Consider the following 18836-nt stretch of genomic DNA (forward strand, 5'->3'; position numbering starts at 1 on the left):
TAGTGTAAATCTAGGTCCACGATTTGGACCTCTTCGGTGAATAAGAATGAAAAGTTGATGGACCTAGATGATTACTTTGGAAAGTTAAAGGACTCAAATAATCACTTCGGTGAATATAGTTCATATCCTGACGAAGCCAGCAAAATCGCAGATCTGGCAAAGAGAAATCTGTTAAAATGAAAAGTAATAAGATGGATATGCCAACGATAGATATGCATCGGAGTATACAAGCGTACATATACATCGTCTCTGTTATTGTTTGATAAAAAAAGAAAAACTCGGTTCTGCCTAGTTACTCCATTCACTACAAGTCCAGAACATGAAAGCAACTACACTGCTTCCATATTATTATCTATTATTCATGTATAGTCAAGTCGGATTAAACACAGCCAGCATAGCTGCATGATGTCCAGCCTTTGACGGCTCTGCTGTACCCGGTCTTCTTGTCGGTGAACCTGTCCCAGACCATGACGCCACCATAGTTGGGCGCCTTCTGCACCTTGGGCAGCAGGTCGTAGTAGAGATATTTGAGGTAGACCTCGACGGGCGGCCGCGCCCCTTCCGGCACGCCGCCCTCGGCCGCGGCAAGCCCCAGGTAGACCTGGCTCCCGGGATACCTCACCGTCCACTTCTCCCACCGGTCCACGACGCCGTTCTTGTAGGAGCACCCGTCGTCGCCGTAGAAGCGGACGTGGATGCGCTCGAACAGACCCGTCTGCAGCGCCGGCTCTAGGCTCCGGTCCGGGAACATGGACCGCGGCGTCGCCGTCAGCCACACCCGCTTCCGGTTCCCGGCGGCGTTGATGTTGTAGCCGTCGAGGCGTCGTGCGAGCTCCTCGTAATACTCCGGCGCGCCCTGGTCGACGTAGAAGTCGACGCCGTCGACCACGGCGTCGCCGAAGGGGCGCAAGACGCCATTGCGGCCGCCGCCGAGGTGCGCGTTCCAGAGGTGGTCCGCGACGTCCGACGCCGACGCGGTGGACGGAAGGGAGTCGTCGTTGCCGCTGCCACCGCCGCCACCGATGGAGAGGAGGACCAGGACGCCCTTGGACTGGCAGTGCGTGATGTCGGCGCCGACGTCGTCGAGCTTGTGGCCAGAGAGTTCCATTCCACGGCGTACCGGTCGTGGCCCAAGACGCTGTAGAAGGAGATGGCGACGGTGTTGTACAGTGTCGCAGGCCTCTCGCAGGGTGCCCTCGTCCTTGTTCCGTCCCCAGAGCACGGTCAGCTCGCCGGTCCGCTTTCCCACCGCCGTGGTAGCGAGGCAAGAGAGGAGAGCCATGGCCAGCGTGAGGGGTGGAAGCCATGAACGTTGTCGGAACGCCATGACGCGCGCCGCCGAGCTTTCCATATGGGTATTGCAATGCTCTGGTATATTATGCAGACTGCAGTGAGATGGGTTCTAGACATGTTGTCGTTGCAAATGTATATAGAGACTGAGAGAGATCAGATGATGGTGCAGCTTGGCTGGATAGTGTTGGAGCTTACCGCTTACGTGTTGGAGAGCTACTGTATATGCAAAGCAAACATGATGCAGGGGTATGTAGGTGGGAACAGGGACCTGTAGTACTTCCTACATCAGAGAAAACAATGTATACTACCTAGAGTAGTATATATGCCATATGAAGGTTATCTCAGTTCTACATAAAAATATAATATTTACTACTCGCGTCACCTTGAGACTTGGGAAATCTCGAAGAGTTTAATATTCTTCTGGAAATACACATAGATAGAGGAAGCAAGTCCTTAGATGACTAGGTAAGTCATAGCAGCTAAATGATAGAATCTTTTTCATATTCTCAACTTTATCGTCATCTGAACTAAAACCAATTGAGTTGTATAGATGAGACCACTCCTTTGTTGGTTTTCTAGCTAGCGCCCCGGCAATTGTGACAATAGCTAATGGTACCCCACGACATTTCTGTATAATTGTTTCACATACCTCATTGTCCAATTCGTCACTACTAGGACCTCTTTCTTCCCCACCAAATGTTTTGGCATAGAATAGTTTTCTGGAGTTGTTGTAAGAAAGTTCTTCCATTCTATAAATCTCACCATCAATTTCTGTTGAAACTTGAGAATTACGTGTAGTGGTGAGTATTCTACTACCACAATTACCATCAACAAATGCACAGCTAATGACTTCCCATGCTGATGTCTGCCATATGTCATCTACAACAATGAAATACCTATGCACATGACAAACAACAGATGAGAATCAGGGAAATAACCTAGAACATGTAAATAGAGACAACACAAACATGCCTATTTCAATTTAGTAGCCTGAAGACGGCTTTATCATCAGTTTCCAATACTAATGAAAGCATCGATAAATGAGCAAACATGGGTGATCAGTACCTTTTTCCTTGAAGGTACAATCGGAGTTCATTGATGAGTTGCCTTTCATCAAATTCCTTGAGATAACCAAAGCTGAGCTGTTTCTCGACATGAGCTCTGGTCATGTTTGTTGGCTTGAGATCAATGAGAATGTCCCTCAGGACTTTCCTGAGGTCAGGATTTTGTCCCACTTGAACACAAGCACAACAGTCAAATTGATTATTAACCTTGTTATACACAGCCTTGGCAAGAGTGGTCTTGCCCAATCCTCCAAACCCGACAATGGAGACAATCTTTGTCTCCTTGCCAGACGTACTGTGATGCCTGTTCCCAACAGATAGCATCTCGATGACCGCATCCATTGGTTCATCGATGCCAATGAGCTGTGAAGCTTCTTTATAAAGAGCCAAAAGTCGAGGATCGATTATTGTGGTAGTAGTCCTGGCCTCAATATTATCATCAATTTTGTACCTTTGACGTCTCTCTGCCACCACCTTAACTTGTTCTTTGATGGTTTTGATGTCGCTTGCGATGTCATGGCGAGCCTTGGCCTTGGTGAACAGGTCACCCATCTTCTTCATGGCATGCTTGAGCCTGCTCTGGTCGGCGTGGTCATGGCTCTTGGCCTGTACGAGTAAGGTATCAAGGACATCCTCCATGTCGAAGGATGCACACCTGACCTCTCGTGCCCAGATCTTGATCTGCTTATCAAGGTTGTACCATGGTACTTGCGCCACCTTGTGGAAGAAGGCGTAGATGCTCTCCAGCTCCTCTGAGAGAGATTTCACTTCACTCCTCAGATGCTTCTCCAGCTGGTACTCATCTTGGAGCAGCTGGATTAGCTTGGGGGCGAGGCTGCCCATCGCCCCTGACACCAGATCCATGCTGGACTTGGCGCTAACTATGCACTTGTTCGTGTATATCGAAACCAGATCACGGGATAGTATCAATTATAGATGTACACGGCTTATTCTGCTTTGTTTTGCTGTGTTTGGTGTGCGGTGGGTCGATGGGAGTGCTCTCTTTGTGCGTGGGAGTATATATAGCCTAGCGAAACAGGATGCTGATGCATGCGTAATAATATAACTAGTGCATAAACTAGCTGACGTGTATATATCCCAAGTTGATATAACAATCCTGAAAAATAAAAAAACATATCTGGTTATAAAAAAATAACAGTTTGCAATCCCACCTACCATTCTACGTATCTCTTAGACAGGAGATAAAAGGGCAAAAGGGACTTTTATCGGTAAATGTTATATATTAGCCTCGCATGTATCTGAACGGGTGTATTTAAAAATTCAAACTTCATAACCAATCACAAATAATTAGTCTAATAATATGAAAAGTTTATGTTATAAATGTGGTTTCTTTAGATTAGATTTATAAATACTTTGTAATGGTAAAGTTTTTTTGACACAAATTATACCACTATATTCTCAAAAAATAGTGGTCAAATCCTGCCTTATATTCGGGATATATAGAGCGATATCACTACTGCTAGATCGATGATCAATATAATACATGGTCCTAAACCTCCCATCACTGCTAGGACTAGAACCTAGCTGTATGGGTATGTAACAGTGAGGTGAAATCGCTAGCTGATATGGAAATAACAAATAATAAATAATGAGTACACAGTATAAAGCGAAGAGGAATCATGAGTGTCAGAGACCGTAAGATTACTGGGAATCGTGCGAGCATAGCTACTGCAGAGTCTCTAGCGAGTTGTTTTTCATGTTTCTCTCACTTCCACCTCGGATGAAAAGTGATGTTAGCTAGCGATTTACTCCGCTGTTGGGGTAAGCGGCAATGATGCCCTCTGTCAACATTATTACTGGTTGGAACCTCTATGGTCGAGGTTCAAAGCAGTCTAACCAGAACGGATGACCCCACAAGGAAGACAAGACCAATTCTGTAGTAGTAGATTAAATTTTTTTCACAAGTTATCATTTATTTTTTTACAATTTATTTCATTATCAAAGGTAGTTTAAGGATGATTTGTATTTTTCGATGTTTGCATAATTTTTTTTAATAAGACGAAGGATTAAAGTTTTAGAAAAAAATCAACCACGTCATATATTTGTGATTGGAGGGAGTAATATATAATGAGATAAAAGGATTTAGTTGATATTGATCATGACTATATGGTTGGCTCCTTCTCTTATTATGTATTTTATTTTATTGATCCTAAATTTGGTGGTAACGTGGAGTTGCCCAACATGCTCGGCTTACCACCATGCATGGACCCCGCAAACACACATGCATGGAACAGGCACGCATGGATCCAAGGCATCCAGCTCACGATGATACTGAAAGCTCTGGGGGCTAGCAGGATAAGGCATGCATGGGTCAAATCGATGCAACATGGCAAGTTGGGCCCCGTTTGGTTGCACGGTGTAAAAATTTTGAAAAGGCATCTTTCTACATTTGAAGTACTAAACATAGACTAATCACAAAAATAATTACAGAACTCGTCTGTAAATCACGAGACGAATCTAACGAGCATAATTAATCCGTCATTAGAGGTTGTTTACTGTAGCATCACTGTAGCAATTTAGCGTCTGATTACAGCCTAGTTAGGTTCATTAGATTCGTCTCGCCATTTACAGACAGCAGTCGCAATGCGTTTTTTTTTTCGTCTAGATTTAAGTCTCCATGCGGGTGCCGGAAAAAAAATTTGGAATTTTGGTTTTTGGAACTGAACACGGGCTTGGACAGCAAATGTCTCAGGAACCATGCATACACTAGCGCTGGAGAATGCTAGATTGGCGCGCATGCATATGCATGCACGGATGATGGATACGACGCTGTCGCGCTTTGGCGACGACGAAAATACTTTGACCTCTTGGTGTTTAGCAGATTGTCTTGTACCTAACCAATATATGCAGCATCAGCCACTACAGTAAGGAAGAAGGGAAATAATAAAAAGATACATGCAGACATGATGCATCTCACTGGTAGGAAGATGCATGTCGTTGCTGAATGCAACTAGCGCAACTGGTTCTTGGCATCATGCATGAATAATCGTCGCAGGGAAATGCGCCACACCGTAGCCATCCACGCATGCATGTTCTTCTTGCCCACTGGCACTGGGAATATCTAGCGCCAGCCTCTCTCATAGTCCTATATCTAGTTTTGTTCAATTTCATGGTCGACTTGTAGTCCATCTATCTGTAGACTACGTACTGTCGTTTTCATTGTCTAAACTTCAGCGCGTGTTCTTTTGCTTTTGACGTGTAGATTGTCCTCTGCCCTGCATGCGGCAAGATTCTACTTGGCCACTATATACTAACGCCGGAAGGCACGACCAACTATTAGTTTATAATAACATGGACTGAATTAGAAGATATGCCTTGTTGAATAAACATGATGACTACAATTATGTAGGAGTACTATGTCCCATTTTTCTATCAATAACTATGTGGCTATTGTTGACGGCACTTAATAACGTCAAACCTTATACTGCAAGCGACAGTACCGTGGTAGCTTTTCCCCAGGATGAGTATCATGGGTTTGTCAATCCGTGGAAACAACTAATAGAGAATGAACTAACAAGAGCTTAAGGCAAACAAAGGTTATTAAGATGTTATCTAATCTACATCTAATCTATGTCAGAGTTAGTAGATAAGCAATTAGAATGTAACTAGAACAATGGATTAAAAGGGTATTAACCAAGGTTCTAATCTAAATCTAATTCGATCCAAGACATTCATGATAGGATAAACAACAAGATTAGAGCACGAGATACTACACTACTACAGAAATGCTAATTTGTCCCGGTTGGGAAACCATTGTTGTCCCGGTTTCCCAACCGGGAACGCCAGGCCGGGACAAAATGGGGTCCTTTTGTCCTGGGTCTGGCAACCGGGACAAAAGGCTACCTTTTGTCCCGGTTGGTAACACCAACGGGACAAAAGGTGCTGCCAGCGCCACGTGGCTGGCGCACCCTTTTGTCCCGGTTGGTGTTACCAACCGGGATAAAAGGTCCCTTTTTTTCCTGTTTTTCTTTTCTCAATTCTTTTTCTATTTCAATTATACTTTTGTATTTCAATTAAACTTATGTATTGGAATTCAGTGTGTATAATCTCCACTAATATATACATATATATATAGTTACTTATATAATATTTGTCCTAGATAGTTTTCATATATAAATTAATTCACTTATATATATATGTATACACATATCTATACATGTGAATTCCTTTACATATGAAAATGTCTAGGACCAATATTATATATATACACACACATATATATATTATTGGAGTGATTATATATATAATACATAAATACTCATAAATAGAAATTTAATACATACACACACATATATATTTACATAGGTATATTCGTTCTTAATTATATATATACACGTATATTATCATATTTGCTGTGATCGTCAATATTAGATAGTCCATCATAGTAGAATTCGCCTTTTGGATCGAGGACTTGCTCAACAATAAATCTGGGCAATTGTTCTTGAATTGCCATAATCTTTTTCTCCGGTATGAGTTTATCGCGCATCTCCTCGACCTATGGAAAAAGGGGATAATTAATTTCGACTAATTAAAATACGAGTTCAAATATTAACAAGTTTGTTACTTACTTCCTCCTCCCAATCTGTCCAGGCCCTTGGAGGACCTACCAGACCATGGATGTTCTCGCATACATAGTATGCGCATAAATTAGTGCCTTGTTTCTGCCTCATACACTTTAAGAGAGAAGAAATTATCAGGTATTTACATGAATATATAATAAAACTAATGAATCGTGCAACAAATCATCCAAGTGCGTACCGCAAAATCTGTCTTGATCTTCAATTCCTTGTCAAATTTGCCTGAATGATTTTTAGCGAATTGTTTCCAAATCTTGTGCATGATTAGAACAATTATAGTCAAGTAACAAAGTGATTCAAATTATCGGTCATCGACGGAGTAGTGGTAGAATTACTTTTTCATCATGTTAAGAAGATTTTCGTATTGTTCTGGATTTCTCCTCAATGAGTCCATAACCACGAGTAGGCTCTTCTCGGGAATTATGATAATTAGGACACAGTGTTCACTGCAAGATTATACGGAGGCAGTTCTTGGTAGTTAAGGTTTAAACAATTCGATTACAGAATAGAAAGAGTTAGACAGAAGGAATCACTCACGCAAAGTTGTAAGGAAACAATATCATTTGCTTGTTGTGATGAACGCTTTTGTACTTGAACAAGTTTTGGAATAGCTCATCGGAAGTGTCGCGTAGAATCCTCCAATTACAAGTAATTGGGTCGTTGAAGACAAGGTAAGAGTATCCCTTTCTCCTGCAAGTTTGTATCTCCATTCTACATGATACCGAATAAATCAAGGGATCAGTATGTTGAGATCATACAAAACAATACGTAAGGAGAGTAAAATATTTACAGAACCCACAAGCCGACCATAGAGATGTCGAGGTCGTCCTGATGGAATAGTTGGTAAATTTCTTCCCAGTTTATCCATATAATTGCCTCCCCCCGTAAAAAATCGTCATCTTTAATCTTTGCGCCCTGCATGAAGATGCAATCGGCCATCGCACACATGTAGTACTGGTGCAGCTTATACATTTGCATTGGAAGCACGGACACTACTTCGGGGGGTACAAGAGATTTGCCCAGCTCATATGTCCATTTGACGACCACATCGGCCTTTGGAATATCTTCTCCCCCAGCAATCTGAGCCGCCGTCAGGTTTGATTCTTTCAAAAATGTAACAAAGTCTTGTTGTTGCGTCGTCTGTCCCACTACGAGAGGCTCTATTGATTGTTTTTTTTGGGCTCCGAGCTGTGGAATGTCGGACGACGACGACTTTGATTGTCTCTTCTTTTTCTCAGTAGTTTTGATAATTGTGCATTCGTAGTCTGAAGGGGGATCTCTCGGAATGAATTTTCTCTTATTTGCTTCGCACATTCCCTTAAAAAATATCAAATCTACTGAATTTATCACTTTCTCGGGCTCTGGCTTCGGCTTGAAGTGCTCTTTAACTCTTTCTTGAGTTATCCGATCGCATTCTTCAAGGCTCATGTCCCAGGGTTTAATAGGAGCCTCCTTGGTTTTCTTCTCCTTTTCCTGTTCTTTGGAGGCTCCTTAGCCGGTGCAGCTACCTTCTTTGCCGGTGGCTGTTTCTGCTTCTTTGCCGGCGGCGGAGGGGGTGACCATGGAGGCGATGGTGACGCTTGAGTGTTCATCGGTGCATGAGATGATGGTGATGGAGAATGTGCCAGTGAACCTTGCCGAGACAGTGCTGCCCTTAGGGAGTTTTGCGGAGATGTCGGCCTTGGAGAAGCATGCTGAGATGCCGGTCTTGGTGTTCGATCATCCGACTTTAGGACAATGTAACGCTTATCCCATAGGATGTAGCCATGAATGGCTTCTTCTAGTGTCCTCTCCCCATCGCCTCCAGGAATATCAAGCTCGAGCGTCTCCCAACCCTGGCACACCTGCTCCACGCCAACTCTTTATGTAGGAGATATGCCTTGTTGAATAAACATGATGACTACAATTATGTAGGAGTACAATGTCCCATTTTTCTATCAATGGCTATGTGGCTATTGTTGACGGCACTTAATAACATCAAACCTTATACTACAAGCGACAGTATCGTGGTAGCTTTTCCCCAGGATGAGTATCGTGGGTTTGTCAATCCGTGGAAACAACTAATAGAGAATGAACTAACAAGAGCTTAAGGCAAACAAAGTTTATTAAGATGTTATCTAATCTACATCTAATCTATGTCAGAGTTAGTAGATAAGCAGTTAGAATATAACTAGAACAATGGATTAAAAGGGTATTAACCAAGGTTCTAATCTAAATCTAATTGGATCCAAGACATTCATGATAGGATAAACAACAAGATTAGAGCACGAGATACTAGTAGCTCAAGGCAGATAAAAGCATGATCAAGCATGTCTTGATAGCATAATTAAACTCAGATCAACGATCAAACCCCCTCTATCAAGATTAACCTTTCTTCCGCCCACGTGTCACTTAGAACGGGATAATCGACGAGAAGCTCTCAAGAGGCATACACGATTAGAGAAATAGCTTCTAATCACTTCACATAGTCTCATAACATAATTAGCATAGCATAGCCCTCTAATCACCATGATTACAGGAACTAGCTAAACAACTATATTACTAGCAAGCAAGATCGAAGAACAAGATCGCTATAAGAACATCACCCTTAAGAACATGATCAACTAGCATGCATCTAGATCAAGATCATAAAGAACTAGAACTAGAACAAGTAATTAGATTAAGAACATGATAATTAGACTAGATCAATGCTTCGATAATAACCATATCAGGGGATACAACCTTAGTCATACCTTATAAGATGATGATTAGACCTCAAGAGTTAGGTAATTAGAGTACCATGCAAGGTCTCTAATTACCCCTAGGGATTAGAAAGGCTCTAATACCTAGACTACAACTCGACCCTCAACTCTCCTCTAGTTGTTGTCCCTCAACTCTACATCTCTATTCCTCGATAATGAATTGGATGTCGATTCCAGGGGCCTAGCCTCGCTATTTATACTCTAGAGATCACTCCCGTAAAAGGAAACCTCAAACTGACGTAAGGGGGTGCTGGGTTGGCCGACTTAGGGGGGATTGGTCGGCCGACCAGCCCTACCCCTTGGGCCAATTCCTTCCATCTTTGAGTATGTCGGTGCTCGGATGATTCTCTCGCTGATTGTGGGCCATATATATTCTAGAACTCTCGGTATAAGTCGGTAGACGTCGGTTTAGGCAAAACCCTTCCATAATTGTGTATTCCTTAGCTCCTTTGGCTTCAACTCTTTTGGGCCTTCATGTTCCTCAGGTGGGCTTGATGATAAATCTTCATTATTGGGCCCTAAAACCTGCAATTTAAGAGTATAACACAAAACCAAAACAGTATTGCACAGTGCACAATTATCGATGATTATTGTTGGTGAAAGGCATAGTTGGCACTTATATTCAATGAAGAACTATATAAAATCATGCATAAATATCGTCAATATCTTGCGCCAACAGCTATGCAACGCCCAACTTAACACTCTCAGTATTGGCATTTTTTTATCCTTCAAAACTTAAATAAACTGAGATGTACATAATGTTTTACTATCAAGTTGAGGACATAAATAATGAAGGATCCATAGGCGGAAGTTGAAGAAAAGGCCATGGGGTAGCATGCCCTAGCTGCTGAAATAATGATGCCCAGCATCTAATGTGTACTCAAGAGACTACATCACCAAGGCTTAAGAAACGCAACTACAATTGTAAGGTTAAACTCTACTTCTCCCGGCCTGTCACCGTCTCAATTTTGATTTTCTAGTTCCATAACTCTTGTTTGGATGTTTTGGACTTTGGCGTGCTGCACCGTGGAGGCTGTGCCAGGGTTGTTGAAGCCTGGTGCCACGCCCATAGCCATAGGTGTGTTACTCATCGCTTCCCCTGTGATTTAAGTTATCTAGTGAATTTAAGTGAGGGTTGGATTCAACGAACTGGGGATTTAGAGTATTTTTATGATTTAGTGAATTTAAGAGATTTTTTGTGATTTGGTGAGTGTTAGAGAAATTCAGTTCTTTATGGTTTATAGAAAATTTAGTATTTTTTATATTTGAGCCATTTTGACAAGTTGCGGCAAGTGATAATTTCAAACACCTACCTACCTCCGTACCTATGTGAAGGTGGTTGTTGTGTCCAATCCATGGTACATTTCACTTTGTACATTCTGTTATCGCATATAAGTCCAGTGATTAGAGCTACGTGCTAGGTTTAAGGTCATTCACAGTGAGAGTTCCATAGGAGTTGCATTCTCAATAAATAAGGTGCCACTTAAGCAAAGATGATGACATGACAATGCAATTATGACGAGAGTGATAGAGAGAGTTTCATGGGAGGGGAGAGAGTTTCGTCCCCATGAAACTCAGGATACACGGTTACCTAGTTGAAAGCTGACATGACATTATTGGAAACCGTGGAATGAAACTCTCCACTGTAAATGGCCTAATACTCCACCCGTCCCATAAAATAATGTATATAATTTTTTGACACGGTTAGGTACTCTACAGCCGGGGTACCCACTTCTACTGTGTCTAGACTAAGACACGCGTGGTTATCCGTGGCTACGCTCTTAGGAGCTGAGCAGCCGGGCCCAAGGGATCGGATCCGCCTAATCGGGCCAACAGTCCCGGACCCACTTCCCGCTCGGGGATGGGTCCGGTGTCGCCACGTGTCCCAGAGGTGGAAATGCTCACGGTCTGCAACTGTAAGTCCGGACCCCCGCAGACGGGTCCCGGACCTCCATGTGTACCATCCGGACCCCTGTGAGCGTTCGATGCAGCTCTCCGCTCAGAGGAGGTCCGGAGTCGCCACGTGTCCCGCAAGCGCTGGAAGCTTTCTCACCCACCCGCATTAAATGCGGGTGGTTGAAGCGTGCTCTATTGCCACAGGGCAGGGGGCAGCTTTTGTCAGACCGCACTGTGGATCGCGAGTTACCGATGTGGGCTCAAATGACCGCATAGTAGGTCGCGAGTTACTGAGGCATACAGTGTGGTCACAGGCGCCGCTCGCGCCTGGCTACTGCATTAAATGGAGGCGCAACACAACTCTACCATCATGACACCTACGCGGCGGTCTACGTAGCTGACTCAGCTTGCACGCCGCAACCTACGATGCTAGCTGTACCAACTACGGGCACCGCGCCGACAAGACGGGGCGAGCCATGCCGGTCTAAAGATCCATACCAGTCAGAAGATCCACATACACCAGGCAAGAAAATCCCGGGATAAGATCTCCTTCGACCATAGCGCCATAATGCTCTGTGTAGTGTGTTATTTAATACCACATTGCTGGGGCCACATGTCGGGATCCAGCAGCCATGTACGTGCCCCCCTGCACTATATAGGGGAGGGCACACGCGATACAAACTCATGACACAATCTCTTCCAAGTCTCAGGCAAGCAATACAACTCACAATCAACACAGACTTGGATGCAGCAACACCGAAGTTCCCGGGGAACGCCCAGACCCAGTTGGGCACCCTGGTGGCTAGGGTGGGCTGCGCCGCACTGGTGGATCACCTCTGCATGGTGGCCTGGCCACCCAAGTTCCGCCCACATCTGCCAGAGAAGTACGATGATACAACTAACTCGTCGGAATTCCTGCAGATCTACGTCACCGTTATCACGGCGGCTGGCAGAAATGACGCCGTCATGGTGAGCTACTTTCATGTAGCCTTGACCGGCTAGCTCGGACTTGGCTCATGAACCCCACCCCTGGGTCGATCCAGACCTGGGTCAAACTTTGCCAGCGCTTACCAGCAGCACGGTGTGGAGGCCCGCCTCCATGCCATGAGGCAGAAATCCGGAGAGACACTTTGGGCCTTCATCTTGCGCTTCGCCAAGGTACGAGGAACCATTCCTCATATTTCTGATGCATCTGTCATTACTGCCTTCAGTCAGAGAGTACGTGATCAGAAGATGCTCAAGAAGCTGGCGACGCACAAGGTGGAATTCGTCACCACGCTCTTCGCTCTGGCAGACAAGTGTGACAGGGCTGCTGAGGGCCGAGCATGGCACTCAGCCCCACAAAATGGGGCCGCCCAAGCATGCGTCTCCGGAGCCACTGCCTAGGGCGGTGGCAAGAAGAACAAGAGCCGCGGTCATGAGGGACCGCAGATTGGTGCTCCGGTCGCTGCAGCAGCGCCCGGGGGCCAGAACGCGTGTAGCAAAAGCCCGCTCCAGCAGGGTGGCGACAGTGGCTCATGCCCTGTCCATCCCACTGCCCGCCACAGCACCGCCGACTGCCGCGAGATCCAGAAGCTCATGAAGCGCATCAGCGAGCTCGCCATGGGTGGCTCTCCTCCACCTGGCCAACGTCCTAGCAAGGAGAAGGCCGCCGACATCGAGCCTGCTACTAGGGAGAAGGAGCTGGGGTACCAATACCCCAACCAGGAGCTGAAGGACATCTGTAGCAACACCGACTCTGATTCCGGCGATGATGAGCACCGCAAGAAGCTGCACATAATTTATGGCGGGAGCTGGGAGCTCGCCTCCCTGCGGGACATGAAGACCCTTCACCGAGAAGTCCTCTCGGTGAAGCTAGGAGTCCTGAAGGTGGCGCCCCATCAGAGGTGGAGAAACACCACCATCTCCTTTGGGCCCTCCGACTTCCCGGAGAACATGGCGGGGCCTGGCGTGTTACTGATCATCACCGCACCGGTCATAGCCAACATGAGGCTATACCACGCGCTGATCGACGGTGGGACCGGCCTCAACATCATCAGCTATGCAGTATTCAAGCAGCAGCAGATCCCAGAGTCCAAGCTGGCTCCCTCTCGCCCCTTCTCCGGAGTAGGCCCACAACCAGGGTTCCCTCTGGAGAGCATCACTCTACCGGTCACGTTTGGGACCGAGGAGAACTTCCTCACAGAGATCGTCCAGTTCAACATCGCGGAGGTGAACCTCCCGTTCAATGCCATTATCGGCAGGCGGCCCTGTACCGCCTCATGGCCATTGCCCACTACGTGTATTTGGTCTTGAAGATGTCTTCCCCCACCAGTGTCCTCATTGTGCAGGGTGACCGAACTACTACCGTCGCTGCAGTGGAGAAGCTGCATGCCCTGGCGGCAGAGGCTGCATGCACCGAGGGGGAAGACCCCTCCACCTCATGTGCCAAGGTGCCCGTAAGGGCACCTAAGGTTCAGCACCCGATCCGGACAATATCTCCGTGAAGACCGTTTAGGTTGGAGTGGACTCCTCCCAGACCATCCGCATCGCGGGGAATCTATGAGAGAAATAGGAAAACACGCAGGTCACTTTCCTCCAAGCAAATGTGGACGTGTTCGCCTGAGAACCATCACATATGCCTGGGATCCCCAGGGGAGTGATTGAGTACCATATGAAGATCTACCCCGACGCCAAGCCGGTGCACCAGAAACCTCGGAAGCAGTCGGTGGAGCGGCAAAATTTCATCCATGAAGAGGTCCGCAAGCTGCTGCACGCTGGCTTCATCGAGGAGGTCCACCACCCCGAGTGGTTGGCCAACCCGGTCATCATCCCCAAGGCAAGCAGGAAGCTTTGGATCTGCATCGACTACACCAGCCTCAATAAGGCATGTCCTAGAGACTCCTATCCACTCTCACGTATCTATCAGATTGTAGACTCCACCTCTAGGTGTGATCTTATATCTTTCATAGATGCTTACTCTGGTTTGCACTAGATACAAATGTCTTGGGAGGATAGCAAACATACTGCTTTAGTAACAGTGGATGGCTTTATTGTTATGTTGTAATGCCTTATGGTCGGAGGAAAGCCTTGCTTATGTTCATACGAGTTATGAACAAAACCTTTGGCAATCTGATGAGAAACATAGTAGAGGTGTACGTCGATGACATCATGGTCAAGACTAAGGAAGGGTCGACCCTAGTGGAAGACTTGACCCTGGTCTTCGATCGGCTGCGCTCCACACGCACGAAACTGAATCCCGAGAAGTGCATCTTTGGTGTCTCAGCTGGGAAGTTGCTCGGTTTCCTGGTTTCACACTGGGGCATTGAGGCAAACCCAGCTAAGATCAGGACAATCGAGGCAATGAGGCCTCCCACCCGCATCAAGGATGTGCAGAGGGTACTTCCCTTCTTCAAGCTGTTAAGGAAGTTCGGTCCATTCTCTTGGACTGAAGAAGCTGAGCAAGCTTTCCAGGAGCTGAAGCAGCATATCACCTCCCTACTAGTACTAGCGGCCCAAGATCCAGGTGAGACTTTGTTTTTGTATCTTGCTGCGGCTGCAGAAGCGGTCAGCATGGTGCTGGTTGCTGAGAGGATGGGGCAAACCTGCCAGGGGGACACCGGGGTCCCCCCAGCAGAAGATGATGGTCTGACCATCATGGAGTCAGCAGGCGACCCTGAGCCTAGGGGTCCGGATGAACCCCGACCCAATGAAGAGCCAGAAGCGCTAGGGGCCGAAGGACCTGCAGCTCCGAAACCTGACGTGGTGAAGAAAGGCGAGCTGGGTAGCTGCTAGGGTCTAGACCATCTAGAAGCCGGTCTACTATGTCAGCAAAGTCCTCCATGAGGCAAAGGCCAGGTATCTTGAGACGCATAAGCTCATTTACGACATTCTTATTGCATCCGGAAATTGCGCCATTATTTCCAGGCACATAGGGTTGTTGTGGTGACCTCTTACCCATTAAGAGCTATCCTACACAACTCTAACGCCATGGGCAATATTGCCAAGTGGGCAGTAGAGCTAGCTGAGTTTTAGCTAGACTTCCAGCCCTGCCATGCAGTCAAGAGCCAGATTCTGGCTGACTTCATAGCAGAGTGGACTCCCTCACCGAGCGCACATGGGGGTCCGGATCCCGATGCGGATCCCCCAAGGCTGGAAGCCAGGACTCCGGTCTTCACCGAACCCCACTGGACACTCTTCTTTGATGGGTCCGTCTGCAAGAAATGGGCCGGAGCTGGTGTGGTCCTCAACGACCCGAGCTAAGTTCAAGTAAAGTACATGGTGCACCTTGAGTTCGAGGCCACTAACAACATGGCAGAGTATGAAGCTTTGATATTTGGCTTGTCAGCAACCCTATCCCTAGGGGTCCGGTAGCTCCTGGTGAAGAGAGACTCCCAGCTGATCATCAAGCAGGTACGGGGGAGTGCAGCTGCAACAACCCCCAACTCGCGGCGTACCTCATTCATGTGAGGAAGCTGGAGAAGGACTTCGATGCCTTGGAACTACAACATGTTCCCCGCAAACTCAACTCAGCAGCTGATGACCTCTCCAAGAGGGCATCAACTTGGGCACCCATGCTAGAGGGCATCTTTGAAAGACGGTTGTTAAAACCTAACACCCAGCCTGCCGAACTGGGCGAAGGGGGTCAGACTAGCACCTCGAAGCTAGAGGTCTCGGCGGTGCTCCATTCGTGGAGTCCGCCAAGGTTTGTGTGCGCTACTGAGGATCCTGGAGACCTCATAGTGCCACACCCAGTTGCTTAGGATGGTCCCGATGCATGGATCTCCGAGATCCGGGACTACCTAAAAGACAACAACATTCCAGAAGATCATGTGTCCGCTGAGCGTATAGTGCGATTGGCTAAACGATACATGGTGGTAGAGGGGGATCTCTACCGTCGTGGCACCAATGGTATCCTCATGCGGTGCATTATCCGGAGAAGGGCCGGGAGTTACTCGCGGAAATCCATGGAGGTGAGTGCTAAGTTATTTCTCATCCCGCACGCTGGTCGGTAAAGCCTTTCGGCATGGTTTTTACTGGCCAACCGTGCTTCAGGATGTAACTGAGCTGGTAAAGTCTTGCAAAGTGTGCCAGTTCCACGCAAAGCAAATACACACACCAGCTCAGGCTCTACTAATGATTCCACCTTCTTGGTTGTTCGCTGTATGGGGGGTGGATATCCTGGGACCATTCCCCAGGGCAGTCGGCGGGTATCGGTACCTCTATATCGCCATCAACAACTTCACCAAGTGGCTAAAAGTTACCCATGTGGTGAACATCACCCAAGGAATAGCAGTTGCTTCTCTTAAATCCATTATGTGCAGGTCTGGTGTCCTAAATCGTATCATTGCGGACAATGGGACCCAGTTCAAAAGCTGGCTCTTTCAGGGGCATTGCGAGGACATCGGCATCCAGCTTTGCTTTGCGTCCGTAGCGCACCCCCGAAGCAATGGTCAAGTTGAGAGAGAAAATGCGGAGATCCTCAGGGGGCTTAAAACACGCACCTACAACTGCTTCAAAAAGAATGGTGCGAAGTGGGTTAATGAGCTTCCGTGCGTGCTGTGGGGGAACCGAACCACACCCAGCCGTGCAACCGGGGAGACCCCATTCTTCCTGGTCTACGGGGCTGAAGCATGCATTCCCCCGGAAATCCTCATGGGCTCACCTTGAGTCCAAGCTTTTGATGAATCTGTGCAGGAATAGCAGCAGCGTGAGGATGTGGACCTCGTTGATGAGCGAAGATGGCGAGCAGCAATCCGAAATGCACATTACAACCAGGCGCTCAGGCGCTATCACCAACGGTTTGTGCATATTAGGGAGCTCCGGGCCGGGACCTGGTCCTGAGGCGAATCCTGAATTGAGAAGGGCTCCACAAGCTCTCCCCCAGCTGGTAGGGACCCTTCAAGGTGACAGAAGTATGCCGGCCCGGATGCGTTCGCCTTGCCACGGAGGAAAGAGTGCCACTGCCCAACCCATGGAACATAGAGCACCTTCGTAAGTTTTATCCATATGCAAGACAGGAAATGAATTTTTGCCTTTGTAATGAGGTAGCACCTACGTGCGGTCCAGAGCGGTGGAGATCTGCCCTCATAAACCCGGCCTTTGGCGTTCATCGCACAGCCCACATGTATCAAGTTATAAAGGAAAAAAAATTATCCCCCGTTCTGCCTTTGTGATGATTCTATTTCCAGTCTTGACTTACAAACCTTTTTTCTAACCCCCATGCGGTTCCCTACTCTTGTTGCTATGCTAAGATTCAAATTGAGTTAGCTGGCTTGTGTTTCAAGTTGGGACCCCGTCATTGCTAGAGAGGGGTCCAGGTCACTAGAAACCGGGTCCGTGGAAGAGGTACTTGTTTCCTGGGATGGTCTGGAGTTCCATGTAGCCGCTTAGCCTGGTTCCGTACCCTTAGCCTGCATACTTCGCCACTTTGCAACAAGCGCCCTAGTACCTAGAGCTGTGTACCTAGAGGTCTGGACCTCATTCTAGCTTAAGGGCTGGCTTTCTAAGCTCTGATCGACAAGTCCGATTGTATATCTCAAAGGGTCGGGTGCTACGGAGTAGGCCCCATGGGTGCGCTACTAAAATCTACCCTGTGTCGTATGCAGGAGAAAACCCGAACTTGGTGGTAGCTAGCCTCAAACACTTGAGCCTACCTCCTAGAGGGCCAGAGTGCTAGGATGCTGCATACGTCAAGACCGGAGCAAATGACAAACATCTAGGTTGAAGTTTCATTCCTAAATTTCAATAAGTACAATGTTTTTTCATACATAAAAAACAAAAAAAATTACTACTACTGCTGCGAAGGCCTGGCGGGTTCCCTGTCTTCCTGCAAGTTCTCCTCTTCAGCATCAGCAGGTTTCCATCGGAAGCGAGCAGCGAAGATCTCGACAACCTCTTGCACGCTCTCCCGAGCGGAGATCTCTGCCTCTGCCACCGGGCACTCAACAACAAGTCCCAAGAAAATGGCTAGGTCGTGGCTTCGGAAGCAAGTCAAAATATGCTCCGCCACGACCCATCACAGCTCGCGGCCTTCACTTCGAGGCAGGTCCCAAGGGCCTGGTCCAGGCGCCGGAGGCGTTCTGCGGCAGAGTCCAACATGGGGAGGGTGTCAGCGATCAAGGCCGGCAGTTACGCCACTTGGATGAGACTCATCCCAAGTGGCACCAGAGCCATGCTTGCCTCGCCTGCCCAGTCAGCAATCCGCTGGATTCCTGCGCGATGTTCTGTCTGGAGCTTTATAACCGCCTTCCAGGCAGCCACCT

The 18836-nt window shown here is 47.2% G+C and overlaps 1 protein-coding gene and 1 pseudogene across 1 annotated transcript; both read right to left on the reverse strand.

Moving 5' to 3' along the window:
• Positions 1-379: 379 nt before the first annotated feature.
• LOC120705157 lies at positions 380-1327 on the reverse strand (annotated as a pseudogene).
• Positions 1328-1697: 370 nt separating this feature from the next.
• Positions 1698-3342, reverse strand: LOC120703557 (disease resistance protein RGA5-like). Its single transcript, XM_039987668.1, has 2 exons — positions 2359-3342; positions 1698-2189 (listed from the first exon to the last, which is right to left on the reverse strand). The coding sequence occupies exons 1-2, from the start codon at positions 3219-3221 to the stop codon at positions 1703-1705; spliced, it is 1350 nt and encodes a 449-aa protein (XP_039843602.1). The 5' UTR covers positions 3222-3342; the 3' UTR covers positions 1698-1702.
• Positions 3343-18836: the final 15494 nt, after the last annotated feature.

This window comes from Panicum virgatum, chromosome 4K (genome assembly GCF_016808335.1).
Source record: "Panicum virgatum strain AP13 chromosome 4K, P.virgatum_v5, whole genome shotgun sequence".
In the NCBI taxonomy this organism is placed as follows: Eukaryota; Viridiplantae; Streptophyta; class Magnoliopsida; order Poales; family Poaceae; genus Panicum; species Panicum virgatum.

What these genes read in the sequence shown, in the direction of transcription:
- LOC120703557 (XM_039987668.1), bottom strand. Translation starts at nt 3,221, where the DNA reads ATGGATCTGGTGTCAGGGGCGATGGGCAGCCTCGCCCCCAAGCTAATC. An exon ending in TTGTACCTTCAAGGAAAAAG is followed by an intron (nt 2,190 to 2,358) that starts GTACTGATCACC and finishes TCATGTGCATAG; the next exon opens with GTATTTCATTGTTGTAGATG.